The sequence below is a fragment of the Anopheles bellator genome, chromosome 2, assembly GCF_943735745.2.
Source record: "Anopheles bellator chromosome 2, idAnoBellAS_SP24_06.2, whole genome shotgun sequence".
In the NCBI taxonomy this organism is placed as follows: domain Eukaryota; kingdom Metazoa; phylum Arthropoda; class Insecta; order Diptera; family Culicidae; genus Anopheles; species Anopheles bellator.
Window position 1 is genome coordinate 2,610,677 of NC_071286.1, and position 22,512 is coordinate 2,633,188.

General features: G+C 46.2%; 7 protein-coding genes and 1 non-coding gene across 8 annotated transcripts; 4 read left to right on the plus strand and 4 right to left on the minus strand.

Annotated features, from left to right (window-relative positions):
• The first annotated feature begins 10,221 nt into the window (after positions 1 to 10,221).
• LOC131212506 (DCN1-like protein 1) lies at positions 10,222 to 12,461 on the plus strand. The gene is made up of 3 exons (XM_058206401.1): positions 10,222 to 10,358; positions 10,511 to 11,095; positions 11,181 to 12,461. Exons 1-3 carry the CDS (start codon positions 10,356 to 10,358, stop codon positions 11,547 to 11,549), a joined length of 957 nt encoding a protein of 318 aa, XP_058062384.1. The 5' UTR covers positions 10,222 to 10,355; the 3' UTR covers positions 11,550 to 12,461.
• On the minus strand, positions 12,285 to 14,771 carry LOC131212505 (protein RFT1 homolog). The gene is made up of 4 exons (XM_058206400.1): positions 14,516 to 14,771; positions 14,240 to 14,448; positions 13,668 to 14,163; positions 12,285 to 13,586 (listed from the first exon to the last, which is right to left on the minus strand). The coding sequence occupies exons 1-4, from the start codon at positions 14,573 to 14,575 to the stop codon at positions 12,654 to 12,656; spliced, it is 1,698 nt and encodes a 565-aa protein (XP_058062383.1). The 5' UTR covers positions 14,576 to 14,771; the 3' UTR covers positions 12,285 to 12,653.
• Positions 14,772 to 14,962: 191 nt separating this feature from the next.
• Positions 14,963 to 16,919, plus strand: LOC131209699 (uncharacterized). Its single transcript, XM_058202821.1, has 3 exons — positions 14,963 to 15,267; positions 15,715 to 16,272; positions 16,339 to 16,919. The coding sequence occupies exons 1-3, from the start codon at positions 15,154 to 15,156 to the stop codon at positions 16,573 to 16,575; spliced, it is 909 nt and encodes a 302-aa protein (XP_058058804.1). The 5' UTR covers positions 14,963 to 15,153; the 3' UTR covers positions 16,576 to 16,919.
• Positions 16,920 to 17,110: 191 nt separating this feature from the next.
• On the plus strand, positions 17,111 to 18,675 carry LOC131210012 (zinc finger protein ZPR1). The gene is made up of 2 exons (XM_058203192.1): positions 17,111 to 17,273; positions 17,371 to 18,675. Exons 1-2 carry the CDS (start codon positions 17,163 to 17,165, stop codon positions 18,673 to 18,675), a joined length of 1,416 nt encoding a protein of 471 aa, XP_058059175.1. The 5' UTR covers positions 17,111 to 17,162.
• Positions 18,676 to 18,778: 103 nt separating this feature from the next.
• LOC131210127 (dynein axonemal light chain 1-like) lies at positions 18,779 to 19,441 on the minus strand. The gene is made up of 2 exons (XM_058203329.1): positions 19,290 to 19,441; positions 18,779 to 19,223 (listed from the first exon to the last, which is right to left on the minus strand). Exons 1-2 carry the CDS (start codon positions 19,439 to 19,441, stop codon positions 18,779 to 18,781), a joined length of 597 nt encoding a protein of 198 aa, XP_058059312.1.
• A 312-nt stretch (positions 19,442 to 19,753) lies between these two features.
• Trnar-ucg (transfer RNA arginine (anticodon UCG)) lies at positions 19,754 to 19,826 on the minus strand. The gene has a single exon. It is a non-coding gene; the product is annotated as a tRNA-Arg (tRNA).
• A 254-nt stretch (positions 19,827 to 20,080) lies between these two features.
• On the minus strand, positions 20,081 to 21,459 carry LOC131209635 (cleavage stimulation factor subunit 2 tau variant-like). Its single transcript, XM_058202744.1, has 2 exons — positions 21,264 to 21,459; positions 20,081 to 21,201 (listed from the first exon to the last, which is right to left on the minus strand). The coding sequence occupies exons 1-2, from the start codon at positions 21,398 to 21,400 to the stop codon at positions 20,154 to 20,156; spliced, it is 1,185 nt and encodes a 394-aa protein (XP_058058727.1). The 5' UTR covers positions 21,401 to 21,459; the 3' UTR covers positions 20,081 to 20,153.
• A 10-nt stretch (positions 21,460 to 21,469) lies between these two features.
• Positions 21,470 to 22,468, plus strand: LOC131211807 (putative peptidyl-prolyl cis-trans isomerase dodo). The gene is made up of 4 exons (XM_058205429.1): positions 21,470 to 21,508; positions 21,882 to 21,927; positions 21,997 to 22,079; positions 22,148 to 22,468. Exons 1-4 carry the CDS (start codon positions 21,470 to 21,472, stop codon positions 22,466 to 22,468), a joined length of 489 nt encoding a protein of 162 aa, XP_058061412.1.
• The last annotated feature ends 44 nt before the right edge of the window (positions 22,469 to 22,512 follow it).

The following is a 22,512-nucleotide window of genomic DNA, read 5'->3' on the forward strand; positions in this document are numbered from 1 at the left end:
CGCCGGAGGGCATGCACACAATGGGCGCAGCAGCAGCAAAAACATTGAAAAAAACAACCATAAAATTATGCTGCCGACGACCTTGGCTGACCCAGAAGGGTGCCACCAAAGAGAGCTATCGGCACGAACCCGATGGCACCACGGGCAGTGTGTATCTGTGTGAGTGTGACTCGGGCATTGTGTGTGCCAACTCACTGTAATGCTGCGTGCGTTTTGCTGTTGAACTTCCCTGGCCAATCCCTCTGTTTGGGTTTCAGTTAATTTTCAAAGGACCTCTGGTTTTTCACAGATCGATTTTCGGAGAATAGGGAAAACTATTCGAAATTTTTGTTTCCTATTAACTGACGAAATTATCTGAAATTTTTTGAATTATTTATAAAGAGAAAACGACTCTTTTCGTGACCGGCGCGCCACGAACCTCAGGCAGAGGCAGATCTTTGAAATTGAATCTTTGAATTTCCAGAATGAAATAAAATTAGACGCTCCTCGCAAACTTCACTGTCCGCCTTTCGATCAGCAAATTCAAGCTAATGCAATAAAATGTTAAAAGATTGTGCCTTATGTCCAGTAACAAATTTACACAGTATTTCGATTGATAGTGTGCCAAATGTTCAGGATAAAACCAGGATAATCCTCTGTCGACCTCTGTCTTTCCGTTTCCTTTCCGTTCCGTTTCTCTCCGATTGTACACCAAGTGCTGCCGGGAGCGCTCCCGGTAGAAAAATCCTGGCGTAAAAATGTGTTCAACAGGTACTGAAATTGATTGACCTGTGGCCAGGAATGACTGTGATAGTGACAATAACCGAAAAACGGGCTAGCAACATTATTCTTTGCTTATCATACAGTCCTATATTCGTGTCAAGGCACCCGGTAGCCGGAAGGAAACCATGTCGGGACAAGGTAAAACATACATTTTTTTTACGTGCGGATTTCGGATCTCAACGGAGTCACGGAAGTCAAAGTTAAGCCACATTCGTGCGCGCCTAATTACCGGGGACGAACGATTATTTATTAACAACCCGTTCTCATCAAACTTTGTCTCCCGTATTTACCAACAGATAGCGTAATGATGTGTTTATGTTTGCCACTTAATTAGATACTCGAGAATCTTAATATTCCGTACACGTTTCATTGCTTTAACTGCCAGTGAGTTGGCATGTGGCTGGAGTTTACAAACAAACAGACTTTGCTAATAATGAGACTTCATTTGGCGCTAACAAACATTACTAAACGCTAATGCGGTTGTTTGCTTGTCCCTGCCCCGTTCAGTATCAGTCAGATAACAAACTGTTTCTTACAACGACTTTATGTTAGGGGATTAAATAAACCCAACAAACAAACGAGCTAAGCCGAACTTCTGTACACGGTGGCGTGTGTCCATTAGTTCCTTATTTCCTACATCCTTTTCTTGTGCGACAAACCAACACACTACGTGGGATCATATTTCCGGCACAGAACCCGGCCTGGTAACCGGCGGCTCACAGCATAACTCTAATTAAATGGTTCAGAAAGGCTTCTCAATGTCCAGAGCACTCCGGCACGGACTGAGGGCGGGATGGTCGGTTTGCTGCAGCACGGAAGTGGAAGTTAAGTACATTCTAATGTAAACCGTTTGTCAGCCGGCAATGCCTTCTCGTTTGTGCAACAGTCACAAAAATGGGTCACTTCTGGGAGAGGCCGAGGAAAGCGGGTATTCGAATGGGAAAACGGCACCGACCAGTGTCGGCCCGAACTGCCTGGCTGGGAAGAAAACGTGGTGAAAAATGCACATTTCCCACCGTGATTACTCCCAGCATTTGTAAACAATCAGACGGAGACGGAGCGCACTCTGTGTGCCGAGTGTGGCGCAATCATGGCCAGAAACCCCATTCTTTCACACGTGCCGTATACACAGCCCGAGTGCAACAGTGGCCGCCAGCCAGTCGTTTGAGAGATGTGTGTGTTTGAAGGCGGGAAAAATAGGTCGCCGAAGGCAATGTCCGAGGGAAACGCCCGGCGAGAGATTCAGGAATTTTTGCCGTTTCCTTATCAAGTGATTTTTGTGTGAAAATTCATAAAACTCATATCCATCCAGCATGTTCCGACAAACGCTAACTTTAAAACGACCCCAGCACGACCAACACAAGGAGCACTCCGAACGAGCGTTCTAATGGGGCTTTCGTTTTAATTTTCCCGCCGGTTCTTGTGTGAAGATTCCACTTGAGAAGTGGCTCTCCATTCCTACTCGTATCTGTGGTCTTGCTGAGAGACGAACCACGAAACGCTAAAAGAACACCGGCTCTTCCGTGGTGTTTGAAACTATAAAAACAGAAGCAACAGAGACGCCAAATAATCTGCCGGCTCCGGCTAAGGTGGAGCAAAGGTTTATGCTAAAGGTAGACGTAACGTTATCGCCGTCGCTCCCGTCGGCGGAACTGCCACTCCGGGGGCGGCAGCATCATCCAAGAAAAAGCGGAAGTGCTTAGATAGTCCAGCGAACCCGAGGGAACCGAGTCGTCCCGTGGTGAGTTCCGAAGAAAAATGATTCACTTCACTTAATACCCCTTTGTTTGGGTGACGGGCTACGACGCGGACGGATGTGGTCCCCGGGGGGCCATGGGAGACGGATTAAAGAATGATACGTCTGCGGAAGGCGAAAGGTTATTGAACCTGCTCGGTCGCTTCCTGTGTCTGCCAGAAGGTCGAAGCGTCTGGTGCCGAAGCGGATTAGTGGAGGTGCACTGAGTCTAGGAATGGGAGAAAATGGGCCACATAATGTTGGTTTCGCTGCGCTTTAATGTGGTGTCCTAGCAAAACGTGCAATTTTTATATGGATTTGTTGCATTATTCAATTCTCGATGATGTGACTTTTATGGTTAGTTTTAAACAATTGCTTTCAATTCAAACTAACTCTAGGCGAAGAAACACACCAGAGTGTCGAGTGTGACCACACCAAGCCCAGCGCCGTTTTACAATAGTACCTGAAAGCTGGCTGGTTGGCAATTTTGTTCAAACAAAACCACTCTAGACACATTCAATTTCTAAGCCTTTATGCCCATATCTAACACATTTTCCACGATTGTGAGGTTTATGTAGATGAAGAATGATGTTTGCTGCTTCAGCTTTGCACTGCAAAAGATGGAAGAGTGTAGGTTTTTAAGGTGACCCTTCTTTTTTCCACATTTCAGTTACCCATTCTTACACACATAGTAACAATAATTGTTTTAAAAAAAAAGTCTAGTTGAGATTTTGAAGAAAATTTTTGGGAACCATTCTTCAAAGCCTCAACTCAATCGATTAAAGAGGTTTTCACAGAAACCTAGGCCTATTTTGAAGCAAAAATGGTAAAAAGTTCCACAAAAGAGGGTACGGAAATGTTGGAGCACCGCCGGAAAGACTGTGTTGCTCTGGATGGAGATTATGTTGATGGATCCGGTCAATTGAATTTCGGGATTTTTGGGCCCATGTGCTAAACTACTAAGATCCTGTACTTTTCCTAATCATCGTTCGCGCATTTCCTTCAGGCATGGAATCCAATTAACTCCGCAGTGAAGTAACTGTATTCATGGATATTTTTATGACATACTTTTTTGGCACAAACGTTACGTTCTGGTTTGGCAAAACGCTTCGCAACACGTAGAACTCCAATTGTTTGCTAGTCGGGCCCACGCTGGTGGTTGTGACCCAGCTGGAGCCAAAGCCAACCATTAGGCGTGTAGAACGGACTCACTCGCGAGCGCGATTGTGTCAAGTTCTGTGTGTATAATCCCGTTAATTAATTCCTAAGCTCGTGCCCGTACGCAAGAACAAATCGAAACGTGCGTGCATTAGGCCTCTTTACGCCCAGCGAGCCAATGTTGCTCGTTTTATGGAGCGCGCATATCTCGGGGATGAGCCGCTATCGAAACGAGTCACGCACGCAAGTACTGGCCACACGGGAGCGCGGTGCGCACCGCACCACCACGTCAGCGGCTCTTCACTACCTCGTTCCTGACCCCCGCTGCTGCCTCAATCTGCCTTTTGGAGCAGATCGTGTTCTTATTCACAAGCACGCACGAGCGCGTTTACTGAGGAAGCGAGTCTGACTTAATTCTTGTAATTCTCTGCGACGTGATTTCGTAAAGTTTTAACCTTCAACAAATCTTTAAAGGCCTATTCGGTGGTCACCTTGCGAGAGCTACTTTAAATCCATTTCCAACCGCTTTGTTTTGAAAACAATTTTTCTTTGAAAAAAAATCTTTCTTTGATCGAAAAGGTCGACATTATGCGAAAAAGGGGGAATTTGGTTACACATTGAAACCCGCCGGCGATAGAAATCTCAATTCAGATTCAATTTCTTTCATCGTCATCCACGCAGAGTGAGCGCCTCCAGCTACAGGCGCTTTTTAGCTAAAAATCCGAACACAATTTCGTTTGGAAAAGATTTACGACAAGAGCTGTGTGTAAGCAAATCTATCCACTGTTGGCTAATGATGACCCTTGCCAACGCCTCCGGGGAATGGTACTACCACTGCCCGGCTGCCGATGGAAAACCGGATACACCCCACTCGATTGGCCTGCGGCATGTTACTGTAGACAGCGTTACACACCAACCTGTGGTGTTCGAGTACTGTTTCAAAATAATTTGCACTTGAACAACTGCCTCTGTTTGAGTCCGAATTCCGTCCGTCCCGGGTGTTTCGTTTTCCTTTCCAATTTTTAATGCGTTTCAGGGCGAGCTCTGGAGAAAACATTTGCTAAAAAACCTTCAATTAATGTATTTGCGCAATAAAACTAAAATTCATAAAACATATAATAAAATAGTATAATAATTTTAATCTGGGCATTTTTTTTACTTTGAGGAAAAAAGACGACTGTTGGGTTTCAACAATGCTCTGCCTTTAGGTCTTGGATTGTGTAGTCTTGTGGTCCAATGCCAAAGTAAGCGTATCTGCTTGAAAAGAGCTTCGAAGTATAAATCCGTTGAAATTCCACGGTTGATAATAAAGGATATCAAGTAACGATAAGCCACAGGAGCATTAGACGGCATAGAGCGGTAGGTGATCGCTAACAACGTTGGCTTATTCGGGTTTCGTATCGATATCCGATTTATTGCCATCATGAGCCCGATCCCGAGCATGCAACTGTCATTTTCGTTTGCTTCCAACAATGATATACTCTTTTTTCCAAGTCCACAAACCAATGCCCTTCTGAAGAATGTTGAGGCGTTGTTGCAGCAGCGAAGAGATTTTAGCAATGCATCTTTTGCGACCTTACGGCAATCACGTTCGGTCAACACAGATTACCCCGAAGGCACATCACAGCGCGTCGGAGTTATGGGGGCGATTAGGAACTGACATGGCAGCCGCTGAAGCATAATCTCATCAGCGCAGAGAGACAGATAGCTGCGAGCCGGCCGTAGAGCTGGACGATTTGCGAAAGATTCTCGCGGCGAGCAGACCGAATACATTCTTGTATTCGGGCTAACCTTTTTTCGCGTTCCATCGGAAGGTCATCGGGTCACCATCAAGCCCGGCCGTGAATGTGAAGAAGGCGGACGAGAGGAAAACAAAGAAACAACGGAACGGAACGGATGGCAGCCAGCTGATGGACTACTCCGTCTCGCTCGGCATTCGGCAGTGGTTCCCGCCGAACAAGCAATGTCCGTCGGGTTCCGACCGGATGAACATCATTATCGTCGTTGCGCAACGTGTTTCGCTGTCTGCGTGCAGAGATTCCGTACGCTGGCAGAGGAACCTGCAAATCTCGACCGACCGACGGCATCTGATGATGCGCCAGCATCAATGTCAGTGAAAGCTGTCTCTGAGTGGTGAATAAAGTTTTGTGCCTTACACTATTGACCACCGGGGTACAGCTGTGAAGGACGAGCCGTTGCAGTCCATTAATTCAAAGGAATATCATGAAATGTTTATTGAAAAATGTGTGATCTTAAACTCAAGGCGCACAATACGCAACAATGGGAACTCGTTCAAAGGAGAAAAACTCTTGTCTTCCCAAGGAAATCTGCCCAACTGAGGACGCTGTACTCTGCCCTTTGATGGAGGACAAGCGCACAGTAATAAATTTACATCCTTGCGAAGATCTTACGCATTTTCTACGCTACTCATGAAATATTACTGTTTTGATGGTGAACGCAAACGTTTACCGTGCAAAAAAAAAACAAACAAAAAACACGTAAACGAGACAACTTTCGCACATCTTCCACAGCGCCGCCAATGGTGAACATTAGCATAAATCAAATGCTTTCTCCTTCTCTCAGGCTCCCACTATTTCCTCTTCCGTTCCGTTCGGAAAGTTGATGCTCAATCACACGATAAAACTGGTTAGGCAAAAGTGGTACTGAAGAGAACGTGCCACATCGTTATGTAACATCGCTTTTGGGTTGGTGATACTGATCGTGTTACGGACACGTGTGCGCCTTCAGCAAGTTCCGGAGCGTCTCATCTCAGCATCGGTAGACCATCATAAAAACTGGCCGGCAACCAGCACCCGTTGCCGGCGGGGTGGATTCATAATGAGTCTACCAGCAAAAGGCGGACGTGTTGCCATACGCAAATGCCGAGAGACTAGCAAACACATTACCCCAAAACGCTGCGTACGGTTCTCTCGGGCAGCGCACAACGTGGCTGCTGTTCGTGACAGGCAGCCAGGATAAAAGCAAGCAAAGTAGGGCTTTCGTAGGGCAGAATTATGGGAAAGCAGTAAAGGGCAGCAAATCACTGGGAACCAAATTAATCGGCACGAGAACGACATCGAACACACGAACATTTATTCCCGGCCGAGGATATTAATTACACACGTTGGCACACGGCTTATAACTCACTATCGGCACTGCCAGGCAGTGCAGGATACGTGAAAATTTCCTCAACAATTAACCATGCCCTGCGGGTGCGGTGGTATTTTTGAAAAGAAACAGCTGAACGGCGAACGGCATTTCAAAGGCTATGTGAAGGCTCAATGCGGTTTGAACCAATTGCTGCAATTGACCGCGTCGGCATGCAACTGGTCACGGAGCTATAAATAATTCCCCCGACGAGGTCTCTTGCGGTAGTTAATATGCGCCCTCTGATCAGAGCCAATGTTTGTTTATCGTGATTTCCTAAGAAAGTGACCTATCGTCGATGGCATGCCGGCAAGCTTAATCAGCGCCACTAGAAGGCAACGTTAGTGACGCTGAAAGTAAATGCAATCCATGAATGATTATGATAGAGGTCTAAGGGAATCAACATTGCACGAGGCTCCGGATGAAAGGCATTCGAAAAATTCATCAACCACCGATGGAAACCTAAATTCACTCCATTTCCATCTGGTGTGTACGGGTTTCCTTTATCCGCTTCCCCACCGGTGTACGGTGTTTTCACTTTCTTTATCGATCGGTCTCCTCTAAACGTTGTCCAAATAAGCCAACGAGAAACCTACATTAATTTACAGCGCTCACTAAGCTTTCCATTTTCTTTGGTTTATGAATTTTTCATTTTTTGGCGGTGAAACGCCCCGCTGCGTTACTTTCGCTGTTTCAACTTGTTCCTCGCACCCGGGCGGCCTATGGGATTAAACATCGTATCTCTAAGCTGCAACACCGGGACTCGATGAAATTACAGGTGTTTTTCATTACAATTTCACAATGGGCAACGCATATGTTAAGTTATTAAATTCCTGCACGGAGAACTGTTCAAAATGACCCGTCTAGAATCAAATTAAAACATTCTTGTTCCAGCCGGTAGGCCGAAGAGCGCTGTGGAATGTGTGCTCGGTTTTAATTTCAATGTACTGCTCTGTCTGGTTCCCATTTAATCGATTGGCTCGCCAGTGTTTACTACCCAGTAACTCATACATTTTACGGCTGCAAAAGTGACAGTGACTGCAAAATATTATCTTCTACTCGAAATGACTCAACCAATTGAAGAAGCTCCTCAGTATAGGACAGAAAAGGATCTTGGGAAAAACATTCAAAAAGTTTTCATATTATTTTAGTGTATTGTAGAAGTAAAATATTGTCCACGTGGCGACTGCATACTTTTCCCCAGCAACTTGCAAGAGCAATTGGCGCAACTCTTTTGGATCAAACTCTTCTTATACTATTTATCCGGCGGATTACCATGCAGAATTGAAATATAAGAATCTCTTTCGTTTATTTGCCGTCCGTTCGGTCGTTTGGCAGTTGCCCCTCTCGCCGTACGATTGCCGTACGCCTGAAGTATTAGGTTCGGTGTAAAAAAACACATTTTTCCGAATCCCGACCCAAACCACCTGGCGCAACGAAGAAAAGGCCATCGCAGCCATCTAAAACAAACAACAATGTTTGCAAATTGCCGGCGGTACTGGGAACCGCACCACAAATCCAACGTTTTTGCTGATAATGTTGGGAGTTTGGCGTTAACTTTTGGATGTTTACGTACCCGTTCGCATGTGGTGCAGAGGCATTGGCGCAATAAATAACGTGCACAGAGCACGTTTGAATCAACAAAGGACCATCGTGAGGATTACTAAATCCGCTATGGGGCACACATGTGGGAAATACAAACTGGGCCTCGGTAAGTTGTTTGTAGTAACATCGAAACCGAGGGAGCATATTATAAAAATTGATCCTAAAACTAATAATAAAATCGATTCCAAAAAGGAAACTTCAAACACATTTTCTTCCGACTGGCAAATAAGGACTTGCCACCTCGAGCATGTTGCGTCCATCGTGCGGGTTCCGAAAGGGTTTAGCCTACTTTTACCAGCGCCTACTTTCTTCACGCGACAGGAACCACTTGATTCTCGTTTTCGTTGGAGAGCACAAACACACCCACCGAACGCACCAATACCAGTGGGCTGCGGACACCGATGAAAAAATAGTAACAACAAAGAGGTCCAGAGAGATGGAAAACGATGTTAGGAAAGGAATAATTGCCGAATCGATGAGTTGGGTGTTTGGACGAAATTTTTGCTTACATTCCTCGCAGAAAAACTAAGCTTTCATTCGCTGTCGTGCAAGGAACCCGGCCCGAAACTTCGAGTATGTCGGTTTTCCACTTTCACTACAACACATCACTTGCTTTCCACCAGCTAAATGTGGCTGATTGCTGGAAAATTGCGACGACAAAAACTTCTTTTTAGCCGCAGTACTCCAGTGAAACGACGAAGAACAAGGAATTTGCTCGCCACACGATGCTCACTTCTCACCAAACACTTCGTGACACAGGATTTTCTCACTTTTCAATCACTCAGATCGTTGCTGGGGGGATTTGCAGGAAACCTTACGCACTTTTCCTACCGCTATTGGACACGCACTGCAAGCATTTAGTTGTTCCACTATCCCTGTGAGTTATAGCATTCGGCCAGGGACACACAAACTATTCGAAAAACGTAGCGCACTTATTTTTGCATCATAAAACATTAAAACTTGTGACACTGCACACTTGTAATCCCTTCGCAATCTTGGCGCGGCCACACGAAACCACTCGGTATTTCGCGGTTCGAATTATTCAAACACTCTTGTGAACATAGCGGGCCGCAATAGTTTGCAGTTCATAAAACTAAGAATCAAAATAAAAATTTGCCCACACAACATCGTGCAGTCTGACGGACGATGTTATTTCGTGGCGAGCGTTTTTAGAACTGAACTGCAAAACGAATTTCATGTGAAGAAGTTTGACAGAAGCGGAGTGGCGGTCAATTTTGACAGCTGTGAATAGTACACTGCCAGAATCCTAGAGGGCGCTGCTTTGCCGAATTGTGACGAAAATTGTTTGATTTATCCTGATTAGTAGAATATTTTACGCCGCAAAATCCTTTTTGATACGACCCAAAATAATTGAACCGAATTACGATTTCGATTTCTCTTTAAAAAAACGAATCGTATCTGGGGTGCCACACGGAGCGCAAACACTCGATTGGACATTTCAGATAAATGCCAAATTGTTTGCGCTTATCTCAAAACGTTTATGCCTCAGCGGACACATAAAAACACGTTAACAAACGCTTTGTTTACAAACAGAGGATAATGTAAGTTCTTATTTGCTGGTACAGCAACAAAATCTAAAACAACAGAGCAAAATATTCAGAAATCAACTAACCTCTTCGATTTCTGTTTTCTCGCACCAAAAACAAGAATGTAAATACGTTTGAAATTTCTGTTTCATATTTCCTGCCACACGAAGCGTAAACGGTTTGACGCTTTTGCGCTCCGATTTACGCTCCGTGTGGCCCCGCAGTATGAGTTCACTCGTGCTGTCAGACTGACGTTCCAAAGCTGAGAGCTCTTTTGGCGATTGTTTGGGAATGTTTTCCTTCCGAGTCTAAAATTACAGAATACGCAAAAACGATTGTTTTCGACATCCACCAGAGAAAAGATTCTTCATAGATCGACATCCTCTTGCCGGAATTAAATTATGGTAAGGTCAGCGGTTGACGTGGGCCAGGAAGTAGTCAATTTCCAAAACGGGGACACCTTAGGAGATCGTCCGATGTCACAGGAATTCGCTAAACCACTTTTTCCGAAGACCCGCAACCCATTGTAACATTGCTTACGCTTCGCTCGTTGTAGAATAAGTTAAAGCTCAACCAAAAGGACAAGGTAAAGAAATTCATATCCCTCACACACACCGGAGAGCAGACGGCCATTCGGTGCCTGCAGGAAAATGACTGGAAGCTGGACCTTTCGTGCGACAACTACTTTCAAAATCCAGACCTGTACTACCGTGAGCTGGACCGGAAGAAGATAGAGCAACTATTCAGCGCTTACCGCGATCCGGCCGACCCGAACAAAATCAACTCGGATGGCGTGGAGCGGTTTCTGGAGGATCTGCATCTCAGCCCGGAATCAAAGCTGGTCCTAATCATTGCATGGCGGTTCAAGGCGGAAGCACAGTGCGAGTTTTCGCGCATGGAGTTTTTGAATGGGTTTTACGATCTGGGCGTCGATAGCTTAGAGAAGCTAAAGGAGAAATTGCCGCGATTGGAGCACGAGCTGAAAGATCCGGGCCGCTTCAAAGATTTTTATCAGTTCACGTTCAACTACGCCAAAGATCCGGGCCAGAAAGGGTTGGACCTCGACATGGCTATTGCCTACTGGAACATCGTACTTAAAGATCGGTTCAAGTTTCTCGATCTTTGGTGCAAATTTCTGGTGGTAAGCCCTATGCGGACCATTCAGACCGCAGAGTGCAACGGCAGAGCTCTATCTCTCTTTCTCTTCTCTATTGCTTGCAATACAGGAAAACCATAAACGATCAATACCGAAGGACACGTGGAACCTGCTACTTGATTTTGCTACCTACATCGACGACAGTATGTCAAACTACGATGCGGAAGGCGCGTGGCCGGTTCTGATCGATGATTTCGTAGAGTGGTGCTTGAAGCAGAACAAAGTGACGCACCCCTCCGTGATCACTTCGACGACGGGTGGACACGGATCGAGCACCGGCAGCACATCGTCCCCCCTGCTGCATCTACCTTCCACATCGGCCATGATGAGCGGAGTCTCCGGTGCGGCTACGTCGACAACGACGGCCACGAATCCATACGGTGGCAGCCGATCAAGCCCGTACGGGGCCGCCGGCGGTACAGCTAACATGTTTTATTAGACCAAGTCAGTCTCTCTTGCTCTTCGTCGCTCCATTGAACTGTAATTGTTTTGTGCCGGCGAGAATCGAAGAATAGCTTCATTGATGTCACAAAGACACCGGACGTCCAGTCAATTGGTCCTCAGTTAAGTGTTATACGTTTTTTGGAGAACTGCTCATTCGATCAAACTACAATTTGTCCAGTAAAGTAGGGCGAGTCTAGGTAGTTCAGCCTTTTGTCACTGCGGTTAAGGAACGCTTGATGGTTTATCTGTTTTTCCGGTCAGGGCTGGCCGTACCACATCGGGGCACGTTTTCCGAAACATCATGCATACCATACTTGGTCTGGTGTGACATGGGAAGTTCTGCGCCTGCGAAAGGGTCATATCCTTGAAGGATAAAGTATAAAAGTAGGAAAAAATGGGAGGTCATAGTTTTTGTTTTGTTTTCTTACTCCCCCTTACTCATTTGAAGTTCTTACGATGATATCCAACATACTTTAGTTGTTTTGCGATGAGGCGCAAACTATAAAACAACAAACAATAGGAGACAAAAGCAGTGCACTTTAAAAAAAAACTGAACCGTTTAAAGAAAGGGAAAATTATTTAGGATGAAGCTTGTGGAGAGTTAGGGATGCTAGTAAAAGAATACATTACAACTTGGAAAACCGATACAACCATTGCAAATACAGTGAATTACACCTACCAAGGCGATAGAATTCGAATGCATATTTTGTGCGAAAGCGTTTCAGTTCGGCATAGCTGGGAAATTACCCTTCCCAAACGTCATCAACAGCTGTTGATGCAGGCCAAGTGCATTTTATTTCCAAATTGGTTATCACATTCTGATACAAAACCGTCGTCGTACGTGCGATAATTATGCCCTTCCGTCAAATGCCATCTATTGGGATGTGATATAAAAAATAAATCTTATTTCAAACAACAATGCTCGGTGCTTGGACGGTATGGAAACACGAGGAGCGAAACAGCAATTGTTTCTGAACTATGCAAGCAATAGGGAGGAAAACATTGTCCATTGGCCGACAACCCCGGCCCCTGTGACACTCTTTGGTACAACTTGTGCTGCGTTTAGTGGTCGGGAGCTTTTAGCGTCGAACATCCCAAATCAACGGTTGTCGCACGGAGTGATACTTTGCTTGCGCGAGCGATAACGCGCCAATCCCGTACGCAAAAGTTGACGATTTTCGAAAGTCCACGTTGCGACGGAGGCCAGTGTGGCGAGGGCACCGACGAGCAAATGGCACATAATTGATCGACCGTTAAAGTAAGCTTCCGATACTTTGCAAAGTACGCCACACACCGCCAGCACGCTTAAATACAGCGGGCCAGGAAGCGACTTGCGCAGCGGGCTTGGTCCGATCGCCCGAAAGTGCTTGCCGATGTAGAACACGCTGTATCCGATGCGGAAACTCATGTTGCAGCAGTTGGCAAGAATGAATCCGACCGGACCGAACCAGTTGGTCAGCTGGTACGAGAGCAGCAGGAACGTCACGGAAAAGAATGCCATATAGTAGTTGTAAGTGTCAATCTGCTTCGAAGTGTTGGTTGCAAACATGTAGCCCTCGGTGACGCCATTCAGAGCCAGTAGCACGATGGCTAAACTGTGCCACCGGAGAAGAAGTTCGGGCAAACCTCCCTCGACAAAGTCTACCCCACCGTACAGCAGCAAAACTGTGCCGGCGTAGCTTTGCGCAAACACGAACGCCAGCAGACCGATCGAAGTGACTGTTTTCGTTACGTACGCCAGCACGTCGGCTGCTTCTTGTACCGCATCTCGCCGCTGCTCGGCGAGGCTCGTCTCTCTGGCAATGGACTGCGTGAAGTAAAAGTAGCTGCTGTCTTCGATGGGCCGGAAGATGAACCGTGCCGCTAGGCTGCCCATATTGTTCACCACATCGTACGTGGCCTGCTCACTAAACGTCAGCACGGGACTGACGGACATTACGTATTTTTCACCCTCGGTCAGCACTTGCTTCAGAACTCCTTGCTTGGCGAAGCTCAGCACCAGCGTCTGCAGATCAGCGTTGAACATGGAATTCTAGCAATACATTTTTTCAAAAAAAAAATAATTTGTATTTAGTGTAAGCCAACCAATGCTGACGCTCCGATTACTACATACCGGGTTCGGTAAGACTCCCGGAAGCATTTGCCTGATGGAAACGAACGGAAAATCCTCCATGTTCTCATACTGCTGACCGTACTTCTCACGCAACACTCTTTTATCGTCCACCTTCTTCAACTCGTCACGATATCGCATCAAGCGTGGTATGTAAAAGTAGTAAAACGCGTAGTTGCCGACGATGATCGTACAAGCGCTGGTGATCTGTGCGATCCCGAACGCGTAGATCGTAACGTCCTTGTTCAGCAACACGATGGCGATGAAGATGAACGAGCGAATGAAGATGTGGCCCGTATCCAGGATCACCTTCAGTTTGACGAAACAAAACACCTGCCCGACGAATATAGGCGCTTCCGCCGTCATTTCGATGATGCACGAAAACGCAATCGCAAAACAGCCGAACCGATACTGCTCTGCGTAAACCGTATCGACTGCCGATAGCCAGTGCAGCCAAATGTACAGACAAGGGATGGCCAACATAAAACACACCGGAACACTGTTAATAAGGACAAATGTGTTAAACCGAAGCCTTTCGATTACCGCGTAAAGAGGTACGTGCGTTCTATACCTACGTTATCCATAGCTGGTTGATAAGTTGCGCCCAGCTGCACTGTTTGTTGTGTCGGGAACTGAGAGCTGACCGTTGGATCGCTTCTTTCGAAAGAAACAATAGAGTACTCTCCAGCAACAACAGCCTAACATTGGTGATTCCCAGCACCTCCCGGCCAACATTCCGTACGATGAAAGCGTTGATCGCGAACGTAATACACCGGCATATAATCTGCAAAGAAAAGGGTCAGCCCAGTGACAAAAGAGGGCACGATCTCGCGCTGATATTTTTAACTCACCTGAAACACGATACTGAAGGACGCATTCTGCAAGCTACTAAGTAAAACATTTCGTCCCATAATTTCGAACACTCTAAACACAGATTAGCATTCAAAATCACAACCACAGCATGCAAACTTTTATCACAACCTATTTGCTAAGGAGTTTTTTGGAAGTCAATGTTACCAGGTCCCGGGAAGAGTGAGTAATATTGTATGGTGAGAACTTGGCGGCTTGCTCGACTGTGTGGCAATATTCTTACCGCACAGCCCGTGCCAAACGCAACCTTGAGCGATATTGCGGGACGGCAACGAGGGAATTTATTTATGTTTATTGTGTCCAGCTGTTTTGTGTGAATGTCAATTGTTGTGACGTTGGAAGGTTTGAACTTTGACAAATGGTGCCCGTTTTGACAGTTTTGATCAAAACATTGGTGCAACTGTCAGAAGTCAGAAGCAGAGTGTTCCTCGAAACGGTCGGTCACCAAATCGTGATCGTGTGTTGTTCAGTTTTTGGCAAAGTACATTTTTCAGGGCTTTTCCGGCCTGTGCTTCTCATTGTTAAGGCTTTAGTTTCGTGCTCGCACAGTAGGTTCCCGTGTCCGCCGGTTTAAAGCTTGTTGCGATCTGGGTTGGGGGAACAAGTGGTACTTCCGAAAATGCTCGGCACCGTGGAGCAAATCTCGTCGGACGACAAACATAGCGGCGATGTAACGGCCATTCTTTTTGCCAAAGATCTCGTTTTTAGCGCTGGTGCCGATGGGAAAGTAAAGGTAAATTTAATTGGTTGGTTTCTGCCAACACCGGTGATTGGTTTTGGTATAAAAGCTGACGTTCGAAGACAGAGCCGACAAAAAAACAACCTCGGCAATGAAGATGGCGATCTAAATATAGTTTACTTCTTTTTGCGTCTCTTATTTGCATTGTCCGAATATGAGCAAAAGGTTAAACGTTGATTAGAGATGTTTGTAAAGATAATCTCGACAAGTTTCGTGGCATTGGCATGATAAACAATTTCTGCTGATAGTGCTTATCATTGCACTGTTTTTTTTTCTCATCAAATGGTACGTGAAATTCGCACCTTCCCCGTATTGTTGTTTTGGTTTTGAGACATTACAATTGGATGCAACAAATTAAACGGGCCCCTCTTTAAACACGTTTCCTTCACATTTTTACACCTCGTGCAACTAATGAAATATCGTTTTTGATTCCTCTCGCAGGTGTGGAGTAAAGATTTGAAGCTAGTGAAAGAGCTGGTGCCGCATGAAGCACACATCTACGCTATGGTAGTAGACTCCAGTGGCCGGATCTATACGAGCAGTTGCGATGGGACGATAAAGTGTCTCAGCGATCCGTTAGCTAGCAATGAGTTCAAGGAGCTATTGAAATGCAACGATGAGATCGAGTGTTTGTTCGTCGATCGGAAGGATAATTTGTACAGTGGCGACGATAAAGGCATCATCACACAGTGGATCGATCAGCGAATCAAGTACAAGTTCAACGTGGTCGAGCAGGTGCGCTCGATGGCGGTACAGAACAATATTCTCTATTCGATTCGGGACAATGATCTTACCGTGACGGAAATCATTGAAGGTTCCGCGTCCGGCAGGTTCATGACGAAGGCTTCCATTCCCGGCAAATGTCCGGTGAAGCTATGCGGCAGCTGTACCGAAGACGGTGTATACAGCTGTGCGGCCATTCTGACGCGTGATGGACGCGGCGTTACGCTGGTAAAGAATAGCAAAGCAGATCGGTACCCTGTGATATGGACCAAAGTGGTAAGTGCCGGTTTCTAAACGCAGTGTTAAGATGAAGGTAATGTGTATTGGTCATTTCTACAACAGGATGCCCATAGCATGATCATTAACACGATGGCTGCGGCCGAGGAGTATCTGTACACGGCAGGCTATGGTGGTGCGTTGAAGCAATGGACCGGACTGGATGCAAAAGAACCGCAATTATCAGGGGAACTAGTCCTCGATGCTGGAGTTTGCATCAACGCCGTGGCCGTTGGTGCTGAGAAAAATCAAGTATATGTTGGCGGTAGTGACGGAGCGCTGCGTTTGGTGAAGTTCGGTTAACTGTCACCTCCGACTGAAGAGATTATCATTACTTGGTTGGTGCCTTGTGCCATCGAAACAGGCAGTGATGAACCAGTCGCAATGGCTGGGGCTATTTTTTGTCCGCTGTTTTGCTCTACTGATCTACCATTAGTTACTAACAAATGCTAGCAAAACTATAATACAGCAAACATCAAGCGGGTGGCTTTTTTCAACTTTCGATAGGTTTTCAAACGTTATTTTATAATCGGCTCGTCGGAACCAAAGGAAAAGTGAAAGGAACGAGTCCCTGTACCAAAGTTGAAATGTTTCCTGTGGATATTTATGTGAATTAAATGCAAACAATTTGATGCCATTTTAAAGAAAAGAAACCGCCGCTCTTTGAATCGTTTTGTTTTGTTTAATTTTTGCGCAACAAGCAAAGCAGAAAGAATTCTTTGAATCTTCATTCGTTGCATTTCGTCTCACCGACATCTACAAACCTTGGTGCTGCAGCCGACAATGCAGCTGTCAAATGACTGACATACCAAATCTCGTGTGCTCTCGGCACAATCATTCCAGAAAGTGTTTCTTTAATATCTGCGCAAATTTTCGAATCCCGTTTGAAAATGGAAACCATAGCGGAACAGAGTGCAGTTTTCCCGAAATTGAATGTCGACGAGGAACCGGAACTGGGCGCCACGGAAATCGAGTCAATGTGCATGAACTGTCAAGAGAATGTACGTTCCGAGCGGTAGTCTCAGGGCCGAAAAGTTTGGTTATTCCGTATCATCGTTTAATGTTTTTATCTGTTTTCTGCATGGTTTTGCGATCTAGGGCATCACCAGGTTGCTGTTGACGCAAATCCCGTTCTACAAAGAGGTCGTCATCATGTCTTTCTCTTGCGAGCACTGCGGCTACGAGAACAACGAAATACAGCCGGGCGGTGAAATCGCGCCGAAGGGAATCAAAATTTGCACACAAATCGAAACGGCACGCGACCTCAACCGGCGCGTGATAAAGTCCGACTTTTCCTCCGTACGGATAGAGCAGCTGGATTTCGAAATCCCGGCCCAATCGCAGAAAGGTGAGGTGACGACCGTCGAGGGCATTATCGATCGAGTGGTCCGCGGTTTGGAACAGGATCAACCGGTGCGCCGGATACAGCACCCGGAAGCGGCAGGACAGATCGACGAGTTCATCGCAAACCTGCAATCACTCAAGGATCTACGGAAACCATTCACTCTCACGATATCTGACATTTCGGGTAACAGTTATGTGGAAAATCCAAAGGCACCGCAAGCCGATCCGGCCACAACTATCACGCATTTTCAGCGGACGAAGGAGGAAAACCATCTATTGGGTATTTTTTCGCACGACGAGGTGGACGATAAAACGCCAGATGCAAAACTCGAGCCAGTACCGGAGGAAGTTGATAAACTGTTGAAACCCATTGTGGACGGTGCTTGGCCGCTGGAGGAACTGCACGGTGAGGTATTGCAGTTTCAAACTCACTGTCCCGAGTGCTCCGCAGGGTGCGACACCAATATGAAGTTGACGACTATACCACACTTCAAGGAGGTTGTAATCATGGCCACTGTCTGCGAGAACTGTGGCTTACGCACGAACGAGGTGAAACCGGGTGGTGGCATCGAAGAGCGAGGCGTCAAGATAGAGGTAACCGTTCGAGGAAGAATCGATTTTGCCCGAGATGTTCTAAAGTCTGAATCCTGCGAGCTGCAAATTCGCGAATTGGAATGCGAAGTGGGGGCTGGTGCTCTCGGAGGACGGTTTACCACGGTCGAAGGGTTGCTGGTGGCAATGCGGGAGCAACTGGTGGAGAGCACAGGCATGTTCATGGACTCGAACGATGCCGAAACTAGGGAACGTATGGATAGGTTTTTCGGCCAGCTGGATGCTGCCATTGCCGGTGAAAAGAAGCTGACGATCGTATTGGATGATCCCACGGGAAACAGCTATGTGCAGTCGCTTAACGACGATGGTACTCCGGACGAAGCACTCAGGATAATTCGCTATCATCGGTCGTTTGAACAAAACGAAGAACTTGGATTGAATGACATGAAAACGGAAAACTATGGTGAGGAAGGACTTGCGAAGGAGAATGGAAGCGGTGATAGTTAGCCAGGAATATGGAAATAAACACTGCAATACTTCGCCAAGTACAAAATGGATTTATTGTACAATTTCTACTAATCTTCATTTCAAGTTCTTACGAACCGCAAAACTACTTCTCCGATACACCGCCCCCCTGTTGGTTTGCGTTTTCCGCTTCCTCTCTTATAACCGTTTCGCCGTCGAGCTTCTTCAGCGACAACAACCGCTTGCTGGCCTCCGCCCGCCAGATGCTTTCCTCCATTGACTCCACGAGAGGGTTGCCCGCGAACAGCAAGTCTTCCAGCATCGGTAAATCGGCCAAACGATTAAATTCAATCCAATCCTTGACTTGATTGTTGCTCATGTACAGCACCTTTAACCGTTTCAGCACACTAATGCCTTTCAACTTCTCAACCAGATTGTAGCTGATCCAGAGTTCTTCCAGCGTGTCGCTTACGCCTTCCAGGCCCGATATGGCTTTAATGTAGTTCCGGCCAAGTGAGAGGATGCGCAGATTTTTCATTCCGCTCAAACCGTAGATCTTATCGATCATGTTCGTTGAGAGTGATAGCTTCCTGCGTATACGAATGGATTTCAACCGTTGAGTTTGTAATTAAGAAATGGTAACTTTTCAGGCTCACTGGCATGCGATGAGTGTGGAGAAACTAGTGTCCATCTTTTCAATCGGTGGCCACTGAAAGCAGAGGTCGATTTCTTTCTCATCGCACGAGTTGGTTTTCGTGCGATCCTCCATTCTTTTCAGAGCCTCCTTGATGGTGGTCGCTTTCGCCATAGTACCCATTTTTGAATGCTATATAAGGACGAAAAAATAAAAAATAATCTTTACAAAATGCTTAAAAAGCACACAGACGAGAGCGTAACACGTTTTTAGCGATTTGCACTAGTAAACAATTGCCATAGTTGCCATGGTGATCTATCAATTTTCCTTGGCATTGTGAAATATTGTTCAAAACTTCAAATATTCGTATTCGATCTTTAAATAATACAGTTGAAGCTAAATAATTTCACGAAAACTTATTTATTCTAGAAAATGTTCTTTATTAAGCAAGCTTTATAATTTTGCAAAAAAGCTCCAGGTAGCACGCGACCGTGACAGGACTCGAACCTGCAATCTTCGGATCCGAAGTCCGACGCCTTCTCCATTAGGCCACACGGCCGAACTAATGGAGGGGCGAAATATAAGAAATTAAAAACAAGTGCATTTATTACTTGGCATCGAACGATACCAATATTATGGAAGTTAACTTTTCGCATAAAAACATTTTAAGTACTTCTTCTGCTAAAGAATTGCGTTCTTCAAATTTTTGCTTTTCAGGTTTTTAGTGTTTTGAAAGAGAATGATGTCTAGTAAAAATGCGGAAACGAACAGAATGCAATGAAGAAAACAACACATGTATTGTGTCTTCTAATATTTATTATTTAGCTCAAATTGTTGACGACAACAATAGAAGACACCGTTTTACATCAAACAGTGCACCAACATTTCATCTGATTTGCGTACTGCGAACAATCTGTTCCTTCAGAACCAGGATACTGTTACGTTGCTCCGGCGGCAACAGATTGATCTGTTCGTCCGAAAGCTGCAATACCTGCATGATGAGAGCGGCCTTCTCCTGGTCCGTTGCATCGCTAGGCAAGGGATCCAGATTTAATCCGGACGACGCGGCCGACAGAGACGCAGCGCTCGGTGGCTGTCCGACCCTTCCCATTACTGCACCGGCAGCCTGTGCTGCAGTGACATTTGCTCCAAAGTGTCCCCCGGGTGCAGCAGCCAAACGAGGATCCTTGCCCATGCGAGGATCAACTGGGCGTTGGCGTGGATCAGTAGGAAATGGGGCGTTTTGCGGCATCGGCTGTGGCCGCTGGGCGGACTGTCCACCCATTGTCCCACTCGCAAAGCGCGTACGGGGGTCGTAATCATTCGCATTAGCCGCGGCTTGCTGGCGCCCCAAACGCGGATCAACGTTTGGTCGAAACTCAGGGTTTCCATTGGCCCCGAATGGTGGCATGTACTGGGAGTTGCTGTTTGGCATGGTCGGCTGCCCCGGGTGGAATGGTTCGCCAAAATTGTTCGCGGAAGTGGACGATTGCGCTTTGGCGAGTAGGGAGTACGCCGCTACAGGATCGATGGCTTTAGTTAAGACCTGGATCTGCAGTAAGGCGTACGCCAGCTGTGGATTCTGCATTAGCATGTGGCGTGCATCGAAAGGGCTGGTTTGGATGAGTTGCTTCATTTGAAGCATCATCTCGTGCAGTCGCTCCGGAGGTAGGCTGCTCACGTGCTTCGTTATAATCTCCGGAGCGTGTTGCGGTGGACAGTGGTCACCGTACGGACTCTCCGCCCGTGGGCCATGTAAAAGGGCTGCCATCTCCATACGCGACTTTTCGGTGCAAGCATTATCGACTCTTAACGGGCGACCGCCAAAGACGTAACCGTTCAAGTTGCGCATCGCACTCAGTGCCGTTTCCTTATCTTTGTACTCGCAAAAGCCGTATCCCTTCGGTTTACCCGATTCTCGGTCGTACACGAGTCTGCAAGAACATGGAACAGTCGCAACTCTGTTTTCTATTCGTATATCAGTGGAAATACTTACTTCATCGAAAGTACCAAGCCAACCTCGCAGAATATCTCCTTCAGCGCTTCCTCCGTGGCATCGTAGGGAATGTTGCCCACAAACACCGATCGCAACGATTTGTCCATAATACCCGGATCATGATTGCGGTCTCCCATCCTGGTGCCTTTGCTTGCGGCCTTTGAAAACAATCTAAATATCTCAGAAAAACACAGAACTACCGCAAAATGGAGCAAATCAAAACAGAGATTATTTTGAGCTCGCCAGTCTGACATTAGGAGCCGCGAAAGGAGCTTAACGAATCTGACCTCATCGAAACTCAACGAATCCTACCCGTGGACCAAGATTGATAGAGACCAGGTAGATTTAAGCCTAACGATAACGATAACGATACTAATTCTCCGATTTTCATACTAATTCTCCGATTTTAATCGTCTTACTGTCACAGAAAAACGATTGGCAAGTGTCAAAAAAAATAAACAATTGTTGTTGCAACTGCGCGCCTTGCCGTCTACGAAAATTGCTTTTACATAGCTCAGCCTGTAGAAAAATCGTAAATTTTAGCTTTTTTCGCGTATTGATATTCCTGTGCTGTAATCCATACGCAATAATTACTGAGAATAACAGAATGGATGTTAGGAAACCGTTCCAGAAGGTTGGGAAAAACGCACTAGCCGGTCCACAGGTAAGCAAAGGTTAGCAAAGCGCTAAAGTGTTGCAAATTTTCTCATTCTGGTTTGGCACAATGTTTCAGGAATGACCTACTATCTGAACATCTACACCAAAGAATCGCAATGGTCGAATCCCACGTCGCCGGCTGAACCGGCGAACTCCAATGTAATCGAATGGCTTCATTGCCTTTCGCCAACCTTACAATGAAAGATCATTTTTTGTATATACCATAGGAACCTTCGGAAGTTCAGTGCGCGCATCTGCTAGTGAAGCACAAGCAATCGAGGCGGCCTAGCTCGTGGCGAGAAGAGGACATTACCCGTAGCAAGGACGAGGCGATCGAAATCCTAGAGTGCTATCGCAAAAAGATCCAGTCCAACGAAGCCACTCTGCAGGAACTTGCTCAACGATTCTCGGATTGTAGCTCAGCGAAGCGGGGCGAGGATTTGGGCAAGTTTAAGCGCGGTATGATGCAGAAACCGTTTGAAGAGGCCGCATTTGCCCTAAAAGTGGGTGATATGTCCACTATATTAATTATATATAAAAATATTTGATCATGCGTTTCCCGTAGCATGAAAACCGGGAGTTCAACTTGAGG